We start from the raw sequence: 20,954 nt of genomic DNA, 5'->3' as shown, positions 1-20,954 counted from the left end.
ATTCAGTCTACGAACGCCATTTCTCAGTATCACCACACTCAGATGGGCAACCGAGATAGGCATCATGTAAGCCTGAAGACATTAAGCCCCCATTCAGTAGTCAGTCATTAATCATTCACCACACTCACTACTAGCACATCGTCGCTGTAATTATTCACAAACCTCGGATCTCAATTTTTGAGGTCATGATCAGTTTTGGAACTAAAATAACAGTTAGCTCCATTGATGGTTTTTTGTGTGGCCCATGTGGTGAGAAAAGCTCGTATCTCCTCCAGCTTCTTTCTAACGTAAGAAGAAGTTCTTGAGAAAAGAAACTTGTATCTTCATTATTTTGTTCCAAGAGAACGCCCAAAAGCCCACTTAAAGGTACTGAACTTGTCAAATCCAGGTGCACGGAGCCCCTGGGGCTTTTAGTCATACCTCAGGCAGCTATCCGTTAGAAGAACTACCAAGTTTCATTGACTTGCACCCAAAGAGTCAAGAACTGCGATTTTTTTACGAATTAATTTCGTACTCGGACCCGGCTGGTCTTGACCTATTTTTGGATCTAAATTTAGATCAGGTAGATCACCACATCATGCACAAAAAGACACGTCACTAGCAAACTATCTCAGACATCATCATGAGTTTGTGTAAAACAAAATGGAGGCCGGAATCACTGACTCAGTTGAATCGAACTCCGACCCCAAACACTGACCACGTAATAACTAGGTTAATTTATGCACTCGCGTGAACAAGAAACTGTCGAGCTTTACAGATGTCGTCGTTGGGTAGTTTTGGGTTTGTTTTACTACCGTGATAGGAGGATTTTTGAACTGTAAATGCACTCAGCTGCAACAAAAACGAAAAACGAAGGCTGTGAGCTGCACTGTGCCTTTAAGTTGAACTTACGAGGTTTTTGTGCCACACTTGGACGGAAACTATGTCATATTTTGGACGATACGATCGAGGTTGCTGCTGTTGTATTGTTAGCGTACAACTATTTTTTCTTTCTCAGAAATGTGACACTGATATGGCCACTAGGTTAGGTGACAAAGGGGAAAAACTCGTATAATTATTCTAAATCTGGATGGCTCCTATATCTCAATATTTTCTCAGTTGTATCATTAACAACTGACATTAACACACATTTAGACTGCCATTGCACTGATTTACAGAAAACATTAACCCATGAATTGAAGTTATATCTGATGCGGTGAATTTTCAAAACATTTTTTTTTTCAATTTGCTCAAAACAGCAAACATACGAGGATTTTGAATTACAACGACGACATACCACTGGCTAGTTCGGCCGGGTGAAGGGGGGTGGGTCTGATGGACACTCTTTATAACTCACCCCTTGACATTACAGTGTCAAACCATATGACACACGGTTTTTGTGGAGGTTGGGGGGGGGGGGGGGGGGGGGGTGGTGGTGGTGGTGGGGGGGGTAGAAATCTGAAAAACCTAACTACATCCTGCAAGTAGGTATAAGGAGACCGCCGCCAGACCTGTCACCACACCCCAAACAATCATGCGCCTGTGATCACGCGTCTGACTTGGTTCTGCTTTTCCAATGTCATGCCCCTGTGGAGCAGCAGTTCGTAAAATGGTGCGCCTGCAGTTCAAGGCCGATGAGAAATGGTGGTGCATCGGTGCGTGAAATCCCGAACAGTTCGCGCAGGAGAAAGGACATGCATGTTGGCCACCGTTGCATCGGTATTTACAGTCAGCTAGGGCGCATTGGTTTGTGACTGACAGCTGAGAAGCAAACAACAAGACTGTGTCTTAAGCATCGACAACAACTGAAACAACTACAGCAGCGACAGCAACAGCAATGGCCTGAGCGGCAAGATACTGTAGCCTACTTGCTTATTCGGCTGGGAGACTGGTGGAACGTGCTTGTGTACGACTGTATTATAAGCTGCAACATGTTTTACGTTGTCTAGTGAAAAAGCTGTCAGTGTGACGCCTGGAATAGCAGCAACCAGTGTGTGTGTGTGTGTGTGTGTGCAGTCATCGACACCAGAGACATACGATGTCTCTGTCTATGAGGACTGATGAGTCACAGGCGCCAGCATAAAGGCTGTATTTTCAGTCTGCCAATTCCGTATTGGTTGAGAATTGCAGCAGAGATTAATTGGCCTTTCCGCTGTGTCGGATGATTGTGTTCTGAGTAATTCAGGCATGAGACCAAGGGTAGGGCGAATGGTGGCGAGAGAGGTGAAGGGACGGGGAATGTTTACAGTGCCGTTTGCTGGACTGTGAGCAGTGCCCGCCAATGTTTAGCTCAGGCACCGTCGCGGCAGACGCGCCTTAGTTCTAGGCAGGAAAATGCAGCGCGCTATTCTGGCCATCTGGCAAACTTTCGTCCTCATCTCTAAGGCAGACTGATACCAAGAGGTGTAAGTTACACCCGCCTTCAGGCTCAGACATTTTCAAACGCTCGACTCAAGACTAAATTCCTCAGTGGCTACTGCTGCAGCTTGAGAGCATCAGTGTGAAACAGGAATCCAACGAGTGACCCGGCAGTTGTAACTGCAACTTCAGTGTCATACACGGCCCGGACAGGTGAGTAGCAGACACATTGAGACCCAGACCCAGACGGAGACTGTAGAGTACGCAGTCTGACTGTCTGTGTAATCTACAGTCTCTTTCCCAGACACATGGCTAAGAAGCTAAATCACATGCGGCACTGAAGGGCGCACGCGCACACACGCACGTACGAACTGACAGGCGCTCTCTCTCTCTCTGTCTCTCAGTCTTTATATCTCTCTGTCTCTGTCTCTGTCTCTCTCTCTCAGCTCTCTCTCTCTCTCAGCTCTCTCTCTCTCTCTCTCTCTCTCTCTCTAAATTACCACCGTTGCTGCGCTACGACACCAATGGCAACTAGGATGCGGCCTGGCTGAATCTCTCGAAACCAGTGTCACGTTTTAAAGACAATTTATCCGGCTTTGGTTCAAAAAGTCTGCCGCTTAGAAGCTTAAATGTTAATTAATTAGTTTGTTCAACAAAAGTGTGATAAAAATCGAATTTTAGCTGACAGAGTTAATAATGATTTCATTGTGTTATTTATCATCCACCGCATTAAAACAAAAATAGGCATACACATCTTGTGTTTGGAGTTGAACCGAACCGATAACCAGGTTTACTAAATATAAATTCGCGAGGGAGGATGACAAGCAGTGTTGTTGATTTACAAGTGCAACATTAGAAGAGCACACGATACTTGCAATTAGCAAAAGTGTTTTTGTCTCATAGTCAGCGAGTGTCATAAAAGGTCTTGCTTACTAAATTCCGAGCAGCGGCAGCGGGGGTCAGTCCTCCGTGCATGTGTGTGTATGTGCCCCACTGTATGTGTGTCTGTCTGGCCGTAATATACAGGGCGTTACGTATACCGACTGACACTCTCACACAGACATATCGCAGATACGTGTATGTAGGCATACAAACAAAAAGATGCAGACATTGACAGACCTATAGCCCCCCCTTCCCCCCCCCCCGCCTCCCCCTCCACACTCACCTTTAAACTGATGCCTCCACTCCCCCTCCCTCTCCCGTCTTCCATTTCACACACGCTCACATATTTCGCACGATATAAACCTGTGCCGGCAGTTTTACCCCCCCCCCCTCCCCCCTCCGTTCGCCTTAACCCAGCCCCTTCCGCCGCACCACCCGCCACTCAGTCGCCCTTTCGATCGACGGAGGGCACAATATCTATGATTTATTCATGCAATATTATTAGGCAGTGACCTTGCCATAATGACTGTCAAGATTGAGGTCGTGTACATCAGCTGCTGAGTCATACAGTCTGCGAACACAGGGCCGGACTACCGGGGGGGTTATGGGGGTTGCGCAACCCCCCCCCCCCCCTAGCCTAAACATGTACCTTACTTATTTAATTTTTTTTTATTATTGCTTATTTTATGCTGTTTCATGCAAGGAGCGACCATTTTCCTATCTCAGAATATGACCTACCCGTCAGCTTCAGGAGGCTTCGCCCCCTGACCCCCACAACGAGGGGGGGGGGGTGGGTTCTAGGGTTTCCGGACCCCCCCCCCCCCCCCAGCCAAAAAATAAAAATATTGAATGAGGTATGCATTTCTTTATTTTACATTGAGTTTCAATTTTTTGGGTATTAATCAGTGACAAAATCTGCTGCCTGAAACTGGTAATGATCATCCTCAGAATGCACCAGATTGCACCATTTTGCATCCTTTTTTTCAAAATTTTCCGGGGGGGCATGCCCCCGGACCCCCCTAGCAAGCTCGGCGCTTCGCGCCGTCGGCTCGGCGCTTCGCGCCTTCACACCCATATCTTCACAATATACTTTTGAAAAAAAACAGTCATAAAATGAACTGATCCGCCCCTGCCGCCAGGGGGGACATCCCCCTGGGCCACCACTGGCAACCCCCCCCCTCCTCTTCGCCTAGTCCGGCCCTGCTCTCTCTCTCTCTCTCTCTCTCTCTCTCTCTCTCTCTCTCTCTCACTCTCTCTCTTTTTCTCTCTCTCCCTCCCTCTCTCTCTATATCTCCACCATCTCTCTCTTTCTCTCTCTCTCTCTCTCTGAATTGTGTGCCTCTGATTTGAACCGAAGTAGTCACTCATCAATAGCAGAGGTCGGCTTCATGAGCCTCTCTCAGCCAGCGTAAGAAAAGACGCCAAAAAGGCCTATGCCGTTAGCCACAAATTCCAACCCCAAAACTGAACCACGACCGGCTCTTGTTATGTGCCTTCAGGGTAGTGGGCTCATCTGCCTACCAAATTCGGCAGCAGACGTTGATTCAGTGTGTGTGTGTGTGTGTGTGTGTGTGCCTGTGCGCGTGTGTGTGAGACTGGAATGAAGACAATGTCAGTGTATGTTACTGATTCAGTTATTGGTGGTGGGCGCTGCTGCTGGTGCTGCTTGTCACTGCTGCTGCTAGTCATGCTGATGATGACGATTGCTTGGTGATGACGAAGATTCGAAGGACAACCGCTACAGCAAAGAAGAAGACAAGGAGTTGTAAAATCCTGAAGAGCACCATCTTGGATTTCCCAAAGACGTTCTTTTGACAAAAGTGAGCCGATGCAAGAGAGAAACCAGTTCGACGGCTCCGGTTTGGGTCAGTTTTGAATACTATTATTCTTAAAGTAACAGTCTGGTAATGTAATAAAATTTTTTTTTTATTATTATTTAATTGATAAGTCGATTGAAATTTTCACTGTGAAAACATGAAAAGGACTTAAGACGCTTTTCGTTAGATCCCCATTGACGCTGCTGGATTTGCAGACGTCGCTCTTTTGGAAGAACAAAATTGTGCATTTTGGTCGAAACTATACATAGCGGAGCTGCGAAGAATTCAGACCTGAGACATTTAGGCAACTTACAAATTTCCCATAAATGTCAATGGGTGCCAAGCAGCTGAATGTGTTTGTGTTTGTTTTTGTTAAAGCTGAAATAGGACCTATAGACTAAATGGATACTTTGTGGCAATCTGAGCTTAAGCGTATTAATTGAGCGAATCTTTTATTTAGAACAAGAAGTGTTTGTATCAGTACTTCTTTCTCTTTTCAACCTGACAGAAGGAAAGGACAAGTTTCGTCCTAACACCTCAAAGGCATAATTTCCCACCCAAACCGGAGACTGAAAATGTACATGCAATTTTTCTTTGTTTCCGCTTCTTTCTTGTTGTTCACCACTGACAGCAGTGAAACGTGCTCGCTTGTGCTAGATTTCAGATTTGAGTACTTAAATTAGATGCATGAATAACCGCCAGCACTGAAAAATAATAACAACAAGGAACACTGTTGGAACTCTTACGCAGAAGAGTTCACCTACAGAAGAAAGTTCCATTTTCAGAATAATTTTATATGTTAGCATAGTTACGTAGCATTTACGAGAGAATCATCGCAGTTGTGTCTAAAGTACAGCACAGTGAATGCCCCTTGAAGTTAGTTCTCTCAAATTCAACAGATCAATTTCCAATAATTATGTTGTTTGATAAATGTTGATAATATATATATATGCAAGCGGACCGGTGCCTTACATTTGTGATAGTAGCCTTAGAGACCCATGCAAACATGGTCTAAAAATTTAATGATATGAACTAGATTGAACGTGATTCACATGGGAACACCTGCGTCTGCGCAATTGTTGATGAGAGGTCGTAACTGTAGAAACTATAGTAAAGTTATTTCACATAAAATACTCTGGTAAAAAGAGTATTTTGTGTGAAGTGGACAAGATGTGAAAGCAGTATACTGTAGAGAGAGAGAGAGAGAGAGTGTGTGTGTGTGTGTGTGTGTGTGTGTGTGTGTGTGTGTGTGTGTGTGTGTGTGTGTGTGTGTGTGTGTGTGTGTGTAAGTGAGTGTGTGTATGCAGTTCTGTTTGCACTCTGTTTGGTTGTTGTGTTAGAATGTACAGTAATATATGTATTGAATGAACTCAAACCAAGATATATTCCTGTGCAATGTACGTGGTTGAAATAAATGTCTTATGTCTTAAAACTTTGGCTAACCTTGAGTAAACTAGTAGACTACCCGTGGCTGTGCTCACAACACATGTACAGGTGGTACAACGTACCCTATAGCCTAGCTATGAATTCCTACCTACTTGTGTGGGGTTTCACTCATTCATAGACATGCTGTATGCACACACTCACACAACCACACACACACACACACACACACACACACACACACACAAACACACACATAAAGCCACACACACACACACACACACACACACACATTCACCCACACACTCACAGACACAGACATTCATGTTTTCTCCCTGGGGGTTCACTCATTCATAAACATGCTGTATGCACACACACACACTCACACACACACACACACACACACACACACACACACACACACACACACACACACAAACACACACATAAAGCCACACACGCACACATTCACCCACACACTCACAGACACAGACATTCATGTTTTCATTGACTGTATTAAAATCGTTGAGGAAACTGTGAAATATAATGAAATATAATGAACAACCACTTTTGTGTATGGATTTTCAGTCGAGTTTGTTCAACTCAAAGCAGACATTTCAGCAGAGTATAAGAGAAACTAACAACAACACGAACATTTCGTGTTTTTTTACCACACATAAACAGGTATTTGTACACACCTTTGAGTTTTCTGTAAATTTAACATAACCTTTTCTTTCGTGCAATATGTGAATTGAACTAGCTGGGCGTAATGGCCTAGCGGATAAGACATCGGCCTCCAAATTGGAAGGTCGTGAGTTCAAATCCCGGCCGCGGCGCCTGATGGGTGAAGGGTGGAGATTTTTCCGATCTCCCGGGTCAACTTATGTCCAGACCTGCAAGTGCCTTATTCCCCTTCGTGTGTACACGCAAACACAAGACCAAGTGCGTACGGAAAAGATCCTGTAATCCATGTCAGAGTTCGGTGGGTTATAGAAACATGAAAATACTCAGCATGCTTCCCCCGAAAGCAGCGTATGGCTGCCTGAATGGCCGGGTAAAAACGGTCATATACGTAAAATTCCGAGTACTCGTGCAAAAAGATGAGTGATTAATAATTTCAGCCCATGAACGAAGAAGAAGAAGAAGAAGAAGAAGAACTAGCTGGGAAAAAAAACCAAGCAACAAACACAAACAGCTGAAAAAAACCTATGATCCCTTCCGCAAGTTGCGGTTGGGCATAACAACCTTCGACGCAACATTATTATCGTCCTTCGGCATATCATCTCATTGTGGGAAGGTCGGGTGGAAGGAAAAGGATATATAGCACAGGCAGAGGAGCATACAATTAAGACACCGAAGACAGAGGTTGCTTTAACTTATCTTTTATTAAAGCAAAATGTAACTAAGAATAACCACTCAGGTAGCTTATCTAAATCAGAAATGTTCCAAAACAGTTTAGCTAAATCTGGTAGCAACCAGAAACAATGCTATAAGTTATAAATTAGAAACAATGAACAGAACTCTAATACAAGAAATAGCAATGCTTACATAAAACCAGAAATAGCAATTATGAATTCTGATATCTACCAGTACCAGAATCAGCTAGAAACAATAATAGAACCAGAAACAATATATGTATTTCTGGTGCAAACCAGAAACAATATATGCCAGAAAGCAGTGTAAAGAAGAAGGCACTAAAAAGAAGAAAAAAATACAATTATAACAACATGCTTCTAAGTCACACATGACATAATACAAAGCATAAACCAATGAATGTCTTCTTCTTCTTCTTCTGCGTTCGTGGGCTGAAACTCCCACGTACACTCGTGGGTTTTTTGTGCACGAGTGTAATTTTACGTGTATGACCGTTTTTTACCCCGCCATTTAGGCAGCCATACGCCGTTTTCGGAGGAAGCATGCTGGGTATTTTCGTGTTTCTATAACCCACCGACTCTGACATGGATTACAGGATCTTTTTCGTGCGCACTTGGTCTTGTGCTTGCGTGTACACACGGGGGTGTTCGGACACCGAGGAGAGTCTGCACAGAAAGTTGACTCTGAGAAATAAATCTCTCGCCGAACGTGGGGACGAACTCACGCTGACAGCGGCCAACTGGATACAAATCCAGCGCGCTACCGACTGAGCTACATCCCCGCCCACCAATGAATGTAACATTGTACCATTTGTCAAAATAATCATGACAAATATAGACAAGTAACAATACAGCCAAAATCCTGCAGACACAGCATTCTCTGAAAGAGAATCCACAGTGAGTTAAACAACTCCACAACAGCTAATGTCAAGGGAAGTAACCAACATCTTCCCTTAGGCCTAAGCCTTGCATAGGAAAATGCTTTACATAAATTAACCAACTGCATGAACCGCAATTAATAATTGTTATTATTAAGCATGTTCATCGCCATGAAGACACATCTTCATCGAGTTGAATAATGACGACAAGAATAAGAAAGATAACTCAGGCATGGGGTAAGCGCAAGCTCCCATGCGTCAAAATGAAGCGTTAGACAACAGTCTATTACTTTACAGGGAAGCGCGACTAAATCATATCGCTTTAGACTAAAAGTCTGTTTTGCATCTATGCGACTGCACACAATGTTCAGTTTTATCAGTCGCAAAGTTCTTCTGCAGGCAAACGCCTTTAAAGTGCAACATGGGAATTAATAGTTAAAAATGTGCATCAGCCGGAAGACAGTATCTTCCGTTTGTCTGAGGTCTTAACTCAGACGATCACTATCATTCTCATGCCTGAATCAGTAAAAGGGAATGACAATCAAAGTTCACAAGACTATGTACAGGTAAAAAGGTAATACAAATGAAGACTAGCAAAATATCAATGTATGAAAATGCATGTGAGTGACACAGGAAAGAATACATAACATGACAGTGGCTGACACAAAGCCTGACAAAGGACAGGGAGAGAGAGAATCAGGCTAACACATTTAGTCTGAATAACAACCAACACCCAGGTTGCTTTAGGTATGAACAAATAATTAACTATATAGCTTCAGATGTTATCCGGCAATGGCTGTTGATTGAATAAATTCTTAACTGGGAAAATGAGCAGGGAAGGTAAGCCATGTGCATGTGTACAAGTTATGCTTAGGTGTTTTCCCCAAACTGAAATGGCGGGAAAAAGGGACATACCGAACAGAGGAAGAGGGGAAGGGGGACGCTCTGACATTACACGGGGGACGCCGGTCAAAAATGGCGGGCACTACAATCTTACATCAGCCAATCAACCGTCAACGACATACGGCTTGAAATGCAGCAACATGATCGAACACATGAAAAGTAATGCATCACAAAACTTCATAAAGCATATCAAATAACCAAAGGGAAGTAATCGCTCTTAATGCATACGACATGTGTAATAGAGTAAGCGAGAGTTGTACGGAACCTTTTCTCCTGGCACCTGAGAGAATAACAAGCATTGAAATGAACAAGCGACTTTCATCCATTTCAATTAAAAGTGCTACAAGACAACTGCATCTCCAATTACAAGTTCAATAATAAAAACACTGTCTTTCAAGGCACAGCCATCACCTGCACCTCACACAGAGAGAGGACATACCCTGGTGCATTTGTGACGCGTACAACTCGACCACGGATTGGTCGGTTTTCACACACCAGATCTTCTGTGGCGCCGGTAGGGATGGATCCCACGTAATGATAACAGCGTTGTGCAGTAGCATCCGGGTACATCTCTGGGTCCTTGTCGTACACGTCGACGTCAAAGTCGTGCAGTCTATCCGCTGCAACAAAAATGGGTCGACCGTACGATCGTTTGCTTGTTCGACAAAGAAAGGAAAGAGAGAATGCTTTATAGCAATTGATGTGTACATTGTTGTTAAACAGTTGTTTGTTGTATGTTTATTAGGGTCTGCTAGTGTGTGATAGGGTTTATGTCCGTCTGCAGATGTTATTATTTTTCTGTTAGTCCTGTGTTGACAACTCTTCAACAAGCGCTTAGAACTGTACCCACGGGATACGCGCGATATAAGCTTCTTATTGATTGATTGATTGATTGATATCCTACAGGCTAAATATTTCGCCTCTTTAAGGATAAGGTATGGGTTATATGGTTGGAGTTTTCGCCCTCACGGCTTTTGACGAGATACACAAGTGTATGCGTGTTTAGGTGGTATCAGCCATCTGCACTTATGGCAGAATGACCAAGATCTTTTACGTGCCATTGTGGTGACACGGGGGTGGGATTTGGCTTCCGTCTCTGCGTCTGCACACAAAGTTGACCCGTCGGTGTCCGTCCCGGCCCGAACTCGAACCTGCGACCTTCCGATCACAAGTCCAGACTAAGATCGATTTGTTTGTGGGTTGGTTCGTGAGTAGGTCGTTGCCTGTTAAGTTCACTTACTCAAGAGTTACTGACTCGTTCCTGAGGTCGTCCCTTCGTTATCAGTTATTTAGATAGTGCGTTAGTTGGTGGGTGAGTCGGTCGATCGGTCATCGGTTGTTGTTTGGTTGGTTAGTTCGTAGGTTAGTTAGTTGGCTGTTCACGTAAAGGTTTGTTAGTTGGTTAGTGGGTTCGTTAGTTCATGATCTAGTTGGTTGATTTGTTACTTAGTTAGTAAGTTAGTTAGATGGAAAACCAAAAAGCAGAAGACGGTCTGCATCTGCACAACTCACCACAACAGTCCACACTGGTGGTGATGATGACAGACGAGATGTCGTAGCATGCTTCCAGGTCCACCTGCCACCAGGTTCTCACTCCAGCAACAGGAGGTTCATTTGTGTGTGAACACACCCCGCGGTTTCCTGCGTTTTTGTTGTCGAAACTGCCGTCGTTTGCCAGCCCTGCATTGTGCCCTGGAAAGGTGGAGATCTCGCTGGCCGGTTTGTTGGCCGCCACGTTGACTGCTACCTCACCTAACAGAGAAAGAAGACATTTGTGACCCGTTCTCAAAAAATGATAGACAAGTCGCTGGCGGCCAGCTGCTCAGCGAACAGAATAAGGTGGTGATCGGGTCAATTTGGTTGAAATTAACTTTTTTGCTGTTTCGGAGAGAACTATGCTTCATTTACCTTTTACTGCCTGCATTTAGTCAAAATCATCCCAAAAAAGAAACCCAATCATAACGGTTGTAACGGCCAAAATAAAAAAATCTTTCCGGTCTCATTTCTAGGCTCTTTTACACTATTTGTCACCATTACATAAGCTATTAAGCATGTATTGCCGAGGTTGCTAGGGAAAAATACCTGTTTTATGTCTGACAACTTCAACAGTGATGTTCTCAAAATGGCCGACATGCTGGTTAGTAGCTATCAAAGTAGTAGACTACAAGATGCGACAGCCACAATGCCAAAACAGACAAAAGTTTAGACCCGCTGGAATAAAATTTGCAAAACAACTTTTATGAAATAAAAAAATCGGGTTAGAAGCGTTTGAGAATGGCACTCCACCCACACGCACGCACGTACGCAAACTAAACTTATAAATGCACATACTCCTCTCAGACCTCCAAAAATAGTTTATGTTGTTCACAGATTGACTAAGTGAAAGAAAGTTGGAAGTTTGAATGCACATCTTGACTCTCACCATACCTGTTCCGCTGACGAATGTCACAGTTCCTTCAGATGGTATTTGGTCGTTGCTCGACAGCTCCCGGGTAGAGTGACCACGACATACACCCGGGGTTCGCATGGGTGCAGGGTATGTGAAACTTACGCAGGAACATGTTGCAGCACACCTTCGTGCGCAGTCTATCTGAGAGCGTTCACTTAATTCAAACGACAGGTTGGCAGCGTAGACAAAGTTGGAAAGGTCAAATCTTTGCATGAACACAGATTCTTGAAATTTGTATGATTTCAACCCCACGGCAAAAAGTGCAGTAACCAATACAAAGCTAAACACTGACATTTTGTTCGTGCTTTGTTTCCCCTTCAGCATATACAATCCCGTGAAGGTCAGACGATAATTGTTGATACGTTTAGTATATGCTCACAGTTTTCAGTTATTGTCAAATCTCCTGGCTCAGTTAAACCCGTTTTTCGTCAATCAATGAGGAGTACTGTTTGGCGATATCAAAGCGTTTTTCGTCAGTCGTAGTGACATGTTATGGTCAGCGTTATAAAGAGTTGACCTCTCACGACAGAAGAGAGCGACATCCGATGAACGCAGCTAGATTAAAGTGACGAATAATTCTGAAGCTCTTTGCTTGTATATAATCAGATGAGGGAGGACAACTCAATGCTGGTAGGTCGAATAGCAAAACATCGATTCTACAGACTGAAGGAGTTAAATATTAATGTATGTTCAATGTCAGATTACCATAGTAACACGACTTGTTGAATACTAATAGGACAACAATTCTTTTTTCTGCTATTGAGGTTAATCCGTTTGTTTTTTGTTATCGTGAAATTTCCCCAGAACCCACAACCTAACGAGTTCAACAAGGCGTTACCAGTGTCCTGTCCATCAAATATTAATGGCAAGGGATAGGTGGCAAAAAACATGATCTTTGTTCTCTTGCACTCGCGTAGTGTTGTTTTGTGTGTGTTTTGTTTTTACATTTAGTCAAGTTTTGACTAAATGTTTTAACATAGAGGGGGGAATCGAGACGAGGGTCGTGGTGTATGTGTGTCTGTCTGTCTGTCTGTCTGTCTGTCTGTCTGTCTGTGTGTGTGTGTAGAGCGATTCAGACTAAACTACTGGGCCGATCTTTATGAAATTTGACATGAGAGTTCCTGGGTATGATATCCCCCGACATTTTTTTCTTGTGCGTGCAGCATGTGATCTGGACCTCCTGAATCAGACGGTCAGTTACGCGGGGCATCATGCAACAACTGGAAATTATTTTCGATAACAACCCAACTGGTGTCTATGAACCAGGACAAGTGGTTCAGGGTTCCATTCTGCTGAACCTCACCAAGCAACTCGAGTTTAGAGGTAAATGAGTAAAACACACAAACAAGTTTAGTTTGTCATTCCATTCTTTCCATACGCTTACCATCCCGAAGAAGGCAGTAACGTGCCGAAATATTGATTATAGATATAAACGTACCTTACCTGGTTAATTACTGGTGTATTTTCTTTTTATTTAAACAAGTTTAGTTTCTGAAACTTTGTGATCAGAGACGAAACAAATCATTTAGACCTCCTCTAGGTCGACGTATTCGTGAAGGTGTCGTTTCAACATAGAGGGGGAATCGAGACGAGGGTCATGGTGTATGTGTGTGTGTGTGTGTGTGTGTGTGTGTGTGTGTGTGTGTGTGTGTGCGTGCGTGTGTGTGTGTGTGTGTGTGTTTGTGTGTCTGCCTGTCTGTCTGTCTGTCTGTCTGTGCGTGTGTGTGTGTAGAGCGATTCAGACCAAACTACTGGACCGATCTTTATGAAATTTGACATGAGAGTTCCTGGGAATGATATCCCCGGACGTTTTTTTCGTTTTTGCGATAATTACTTTTGATGACGTCATATCCGGCTTTTTGTAAAAGTTGAGGCGGCACTGTCACACCCTCATTTTTCAATCAAATTGATTGAAATTTTTGTAAAGCAATCTTCAACGAAGGCCGGACTTCGGTATTGCATTTCAGCTTGGTGGCTTAAAAATTAATTGATGACTTTGGTCATTAAAAATCTGAAAATTGTAATAACTTTTTTTTTATATGAAACGATCCAAATTTACAACCATCTTATTCTACATCATTTCCTGATTCCAAAAACATATAAATATGTTATATTTGGATTAAAAACAAGCTCTGAAATTTAAAAATATAAAAATTATGATCAAAATTAAATTTCCCAAATCGATTTCATCTTATTCCTTGTCGGTTCCTGATTCCGACGGGCGCTGTGGCGGGGTGGTAAGACGTCGGCCTCTTAATCGGAAGGTCGAGGGTTCGAATCCCGGCCGCGGCCGCCTGGTGGGTTAAGTGTGGAGATATTTCCGATCTCCCAGTATGTGCGGACCTGCTAGTGTTTTATCCCCGTTCGTGTGTACACGCAAGCACAAGACCACGCACCAATACGCACGGAACAGATCCTGTAATCAATGTCAGCGTTCGGTGGGTTACAGAAACACGAACATACCCAGCATGCTTCCTCCGAAAGCGGCGTATGGCTGCCTTAATGGCGGGGTAGAAACGGTCATACACGTAAAATTCCACTCGTGTAATAACACGAGTGTACGTGAGAGTTTCAGCCCACGAACGCAGAAGAAGAAGAAGAAGAGGTTCCTGATTCCAAAAACATATATATATGATATGTTTGGATTAAAAACGCGCTCAGAAAGTTAAAACGAAGAGAGGTACAGAAAAGCGTGCTATGCAGCACAGCGAAACCACTACCTCGCTGAACAAGCTCGTCAGTTTCACTCCGTTATGCACAAGCGGCGGACTATATACGGTCATTGTCAAAAAATGCAGTGCTTTCAGTTTCATTCTGTGAGTTCCACAGCTTGACTAAATGTAGTAATTTCGCCTTACGCGACTTGTTTCTATTATTAAACATTCCCATAGCTGACCCGTCTTCCCGCAGTGGGGCACTGCGGTTATGAAATTAAAAGCCCCTCCTGTTTTTGGAACCGCAGGAGCTTTCTAGTTTGCTGTTAGGTAGATTTTTGGTTCCTCTTTCCTGTCATGCTCTCTTTTTCTTCATGAATTCTTTTCTTTTTTCTGCCTTCTTGCTCATTCACCTGTATTTTTTCCAAAAATCTCTTCTCTTGCCGCTTGTCTCGCGATTCATGTATAGTTTAATCTGTTAGTGTTCTGATGTAAGTCCAGCAGTAGATAGGTTAAGCCTATTTTAACATACTGGAAACTGGTAATCTTCCAGTAGGTATTAATTTAGTTTTACTAAAGCCTGCTGGGACACAAGTAATGGGTTAGTGCATTTGTAAACAGGAATCGCTTGACAAGTGGCCCCCTTCATCCCCCCCTTCCTAGTCCTGATATGGCTCTGCGTAGTCGGCTGGACGTTAAGCAACACTGAAATAAACAAACAAAATAGCTGACCCGTCTTGTTTTCTGATTCTTGATTTTGGGACAATAACAATATATTTGTTTCAGATTTGGTTCATCAGAAAAAAGGAGACGGTTAACGCTACACAATACACAAATCTAAACCACAAGAAAAGCAACTTTTTGCACATTACGCTTTACGAGTTATAAAGAGAAAGCTGATAAATTTTTTCCAAGACTGTAAATTAAATTAAATTAGCAAAACTTTATTTTGTACGAAATAGAGAAAACTACAAACATGTACTAAAACAACGGTACGAATGAATTAATATGCAAATGATACAAAAGACCGGATATATTCCTTACTTTCAAATTTAAAAAAACCACTACCCCCCCCCCCCCCCCCCCCCCCCCACAAAAAAAAAAAAAAAAAAAAGCGAAATAACTTTTGTGCTCATTGGAAAGACCTACCAAATACCTATATCAAGTGGAAGTTCTTACAATTTAGCATAACATATTTTTGTGGCTGATTTTAGAATGTGAAACTTTGGTTCTTGTCGGTAACTCTCATTTGCAAAATGTGACAAACTGTGATGCAGTGTTCGTGTTTACCAAAGTTGAGATGGGAACCTTTTCAATATCAGCACATGATGTGAGCATCGTTTTCAAATCTTTTCAATTGTGTGTCTTGTTATTCAGGCTCATTACATTTTCTTTTAATCAATGACCTTGAGAAATCGACTTTGCCTTTTTCACTTAATTACATGTTCCATAAAGTAACCTTTCTTGCGTTTTTATATTTAGTCAAGTTTTGACTAAATATTTTAACATCGAGGGGGAATCGAAACGAGGGTCGTGGTGTATGTGTGTGTGTATGTGTGTGTGTGTGTGTGTGTGTGTGTGCGTGCGTGCGTGCGTGTAGAGCGATTCAGACCAAACTACTGGACAGATCTTTATGAAATTTTACATGAGAGTTCCTGGGATTGATATCCCCATACGTTTTTTTCATTTTTTTGATAAATGTCTTTGATGACGTCATATCCGGCTTTTCGTGAAAGTTGAGGCGGCACTGTCACGCCCTCATTTTTCAACCAAATTGGTTGAAATTTTGGTCAAGTAATCTTCGACGAAGCCCGGGGTTCGGTATTGCATTTCAGCTTGGTGGCTTAAAAATTAATTAATGACTTTGGTCATTAAAAATCGGAAAATTGTAAAAAAAAATAAAAATGTATAAAACGATCCAAATTTACGTTTATCTTATTCTCCATCATTTGCTGATTCCAAAAACATATAAATATGTTATATTCGGATTAAAAACAAGCTCTGAAAATTAAATATATAAAAATTATTATCAAAATTAAATTGTCCAAATCAATTTAAAAACACTTTCATCTTATTCCTTGTCGGTTCCTGATTCCAAAAACATATAGATATGATATGTTTGGATTAAAAACACGCTCAGAAAGTTAAAACAAAGAGAGGTACAGAAAAGCGTGCTACCCTTCTTAGCGCAACTACTACCCCGGTCTTCTTGTCAATTTCACTGCCTTTGCCATGAGCGGTGGCCTGACGATGCTACGAGTAAAATGGCATTGCGTTCAGTTTCATTCTGTGAGTTCGACAGCTACTTGACTAAATATTGTATTTTCGCCTTAAGCGACTTGTTGATTTCTATCATTGTGCAGTGTTAAATGTCTTCCTGCTGCTGTTGCTGCTGCTGCTGCTGCTGCTGATGATGATGATGATGATGAAAGTGGTAGTGGTGGTGGTGGTGGTGTTCGTTGTCGCTTATGCTGTTGTTATTATTATCATTATTACTCCTGCAGTGTACTAACAGTTTTAGTGCATTCACTCTATCCAATGACATGCTTTCGTGTGATCACCAGAAGCAAGCACTTATTGACAACTATTATGTTGTGTATTACTATTATTACTGTTGTTGTTGTCTCTTGTTCCAGGAATACGCGCTAAGTTCAAGGGCAAAGCCAAGGTGGAGTGGGAAGAGGGCGGCGGGGATAACAGAAAAACTTATTATGCTTCAGAGGATTACTTTGGAGAGGAACATCTGCTCCATGGAAAATGTGATGCATTTCTTGCCTTTCTGTCGGCTTTCGTTGTTGCTGTAAAAATGTGTTTACTGTTGTTTAGTTCTTGTTGGTGCTTTTTTGCTTTGTGTGTTTGTTTGTGGTTTGTTGTTTGTAACATAAGAAGAGTCTTTGTGTGCGTTGTTGTTGTTGTTGATGATGTTGATTTTGTTGTTGTTGTATTTAAAATAAGTTTTGAATTGTCTAATCTGACTGAGTCAGTGTGTGTGTGTGTGTGTGTGTGTGTGTGTGTGTGTGTGTGTGTGTGTGTGTGTGTGTGTGTGTGTGTGTCTGTGTCTGTGTCTGTGTCTGTGTCTGTGAACGTAATTCAGCTAGCCTATCTGTAAGTAGGTCCAACTGTCTACGTGTATGTCTGTCTCTGTTTTCTCACTTGGTGCACCAATCTGTGCAATTTCCAATTACATGAACAGTGCCCTGCTATTCTTCCGCTTATATTTTGTTTTGTTTAACTTTTCCCAACAGTTCCAAAAGACACATCGGACAAGATTGCTCTCCCACCCGGGGAACATTTCTTCCCGTTTCGCTTTCAACTGCCGCCAGACATACCTGCCAGTTATGAGGCGAATTACGGAAAGGTGAAGTATTCGGTGAAGGCTGTTGTCGACAAACCGTTGGCCTTCGACATCACGGAGAAGCGCAGCTTCACCGTCACCAGACAACTAGACCTGAACCAAGTGTCCGACGCCATGGTAAGTTCACGACTGTTGAGTATCTTACACCAACACAATTTCGTTTGGCGCAATAATGAGTTTCACCTGTTTGCATCATCTGCGGCAGTAACATCGCCTCCGTACTCGTCGTCGTTATTGTTGTCGTTTTCGACGTCGTCCTCATCGTATTCTTTGTCGAAGTCATCATCATCATCATCATCATCATCATCATCATCATCATCATCATCATCATCATCATCATCATCATTCTCATCATCATCATGTTATCGTCGTCGCCTTCATCGTCATCTTTATCACCATCGTCATCGTCGTCGTCGTCAAGAAGTCATCGCATCAGGCTCACGCCTGAAGTAATGAGTTGTTTCACGATTGTTCATCATCGTCATCTCTATCGTCATCTCTATTGTCATCTTCGTTGGCATCATCAGCATCAGCAGTAGCAACAGTAGAGCAGCAACAGTAGAGTAGAAACAGTAGGGTAGCAACAGTAGAGCAGCAACAGTAAAGTAGCAACAGTAGAGCAGCAACAGCAGTATCAGCAACATCGTCGTCGTCTTTGTTGACGTCAATACATTAGGCTATCGGTTACTAATTAGGTTACAAAAACACCAGTTCGGTATGTGAGAATTTAAATTGTGTTTTCTCTTTTTCTTTGCAAAGGTTAGCCTACCGAGCATTTGAAATCCATACTTTATACCACTGTTAACATCTCTACGAAGGCGAGTCTGTAGCTGAGCATTTTAACTCGATTTTCTGAATAACTGTCAACATTTCTGCGAAGGTGGACCTACCAAGCATTTAAAATCGATGTTCTGAATAAATGTCAACATTTCTGAGAAGGTTAGCCTACCAAGCATTTCAGAATCGATTTTCTGCACTTTCGTAAACATCTTTGTGGAGGTGAGTCTATAAAACAGTCCGTGCCAATCTTCCGCACTGGTTTGCTTTTATACACTGTTCTGTGGGTTTCATTCTGTTACAGAGAGAAGCCCGAACAACGGAAGAAACGACCCTTTGCTGCTGTTGTTGTGCAACTGGTCCGTTGTCTGGCACTATTCTTGTACCGAGGAAAGGCTGCTTGGTCGGAGAAACGGTGAAAGTGTTCGGCGAGATTGAGAACACGACCACCCGTGCAATAGAAGTTAGCTACATTACTTTCAAGTCTGTAAGTACGGTATCTACAAGGATTTCTCCAATTATAGCAGACTAAGTTTCTGTTCAGAATCCACATGTTAACTTGTTCTCCTTGCGTCACCTATAGCACACCATTCTGATAAGCATCGCTCCACGGCTATTGCCAGTTGTCTCTCTGACCGGACGCTACAGTCCTACGCGAATCTATCAAAACACGAATACAGAGTTATCTCCCATATGTTTTTCGCGAGCACTGATCTAAATTTGAGATCAGTGTTCGCGAGACGAAAATGATTAACAGCTATTGTGTTTTCAGCGTAGCAATAGGGTCCGATGTTTAGACGAGACAAGTATAATGCCGACGAGTCGAAGACGAGTCGCATTATACTTGTTCGAGTCTAAATATCGGACCCTATTGCTACGCTGAAAATACAATAGCGATTATATAGCTGTTCTGACCTTGATTTGTTGTTCCAAACTTACAAAATGACAGTTTTTGCGTCGATGCGTTGATCTCAGGTTTTGATAGCAGACGCCGTTTCTTATGCGCATTAGTTTTGCGCAGGCGCCACACTGACTTTGGAAAAAAAACTCGATTTGACAACACAGCTGTTAAACAGCTTTTTATTAGTTCATTCGTATACAACAAAAAGAAGTTTGAGTTTTTTTAATTTTGAACAAGACTACTTATGAAGAAGACCAAAACACAACATCAACGGAAAACTAGAAACAACTGAAGAACTAGGATGCAATAAGGGGAGGAGAAGAGAACAGCTAATCCGTACAACGCGAACAGACGGCAGCGAAGTTTTCAGTTTGGTGAATGGCATTAAAATTTTATACTTGTCTCGTCATGAAGCGAATTTTTCAACCTCAGTTATAAACGACTACACGAATGTTAGTGCCATGGGTTGAACATCAATACTTCAGAGGGGAATTGGGGTATTTAGTGTGGAGTTACGAGATAAGAGAAGCCGAATGCAAAAGTTTGTGTCAGTCGGCAACTGAGCTCACACAGGCACACAAAAACGGCTGTTCCGTTTTACTCCCCTGTTGGTACTACATCTTTCGACTTTGGGCATTTTGTGGTGTTTAGGGACAGAAAATAATTGGTTTAGTCCTGTTTCATCAGGAAGTTAGCAGAAAAGGGTATGCTATCAACATTTGTAAAGCTGAAAAACATTCCCGAGAAGAATTTCAAGTTGTCAGTGTGTGCTGTTGTCGATTCAAACATCGTGTGGTACAGATGGGTAAACCGGAACCATGCGTCTTTGTTATTGTCAATATGCTTTTGGATATTGGCAAAAATGGCCGACTTCCGTAGCATTATGCTTTGATGATCAGAAGAGACCATCCAATCACAGCCCCCGAATTCCCCCACGTGTCCATCAGAATAGCTATATTGCAGATTGGTCGACTTCGACAGTGATCTCCGTTCTGTTCTTCACAGTTATGATAAAGACATCGTTCTAAGGTCAAAACAAGTCGAAATTTTGGGACTGCTGCCGGAAGGAGACCGTAATATATGATTTCATCACTGTCAACTGGTTACAGAAAAAATCGTCTGCTCCAGTGAGCGCCGAAACCAAACGGTTGATTATCACGTGACACTTTTGCCATATTTAGAGTTGTTTGCACAGTAAATACAGCCGCGAAAAATAGCTCGCTTGAAACTGTCTTACATATCATA

The 20,954-nt window shown here is 42.6% G+C and overlaps 1 protein-coding gene across 1 annotated transcript in view; it reads left to right on the top strand.

The window, feature by feature from the left end:
* Positions 1–1,608: 1,608 nt before the first annotated feature.
* LOC138950067 (uncharacterized) overlaps positions 1,609–20,954 on the top strand; it is a 46,814-nt gene continuing 27,468 nt past the window's right edge. Inside the window, exons 1-6 of the mRNA XM_070321867.1 lie at positions 1,609–2,550; positions 4,854–5,084; positions 13,186–13,345; positions 17,313–17,435; positions 17,922–18,148; positions 19,113–19,295. Coding sequence (XP_070177968.1) covers positions 13,234–13,345; positions 17,313–17,435; positions 17,922–18,148; positions 19,113–19,295 — 645 coding nt within the window. The 5' untranslated portion in view covers positions 1,609–2,550; positions 4,854–5,084; positions 13,186–13,233. The remainder of the gene's footprint in view (positions 2,551–4,853; positions 5,085–13,185; positions 13,346–17,312; positions 17,436–17,921; positions 18,149–19,112; positions 19,296–20,954) is intronic.

Source organism: Littorina saxatilis, linkage group LG1, assembly GCF_037325665.1.
Source record: "Littorina saxatilis isolate snail1 linkage group LG1, US_GU_Lsax_2.0, whole genome shotgun sequence".
NCBI classification, from domain to species: Eukaryota; Metazoa; Mollusca; class Gastropoda; order Littorinimorpha; family Littorinidae; genus Littorina; species Littorina saxatilis.
Note: the sequence above shows the minus strand (reverse complement) of the source record. Positions and strands in the feature narration are given on the sequence as shown.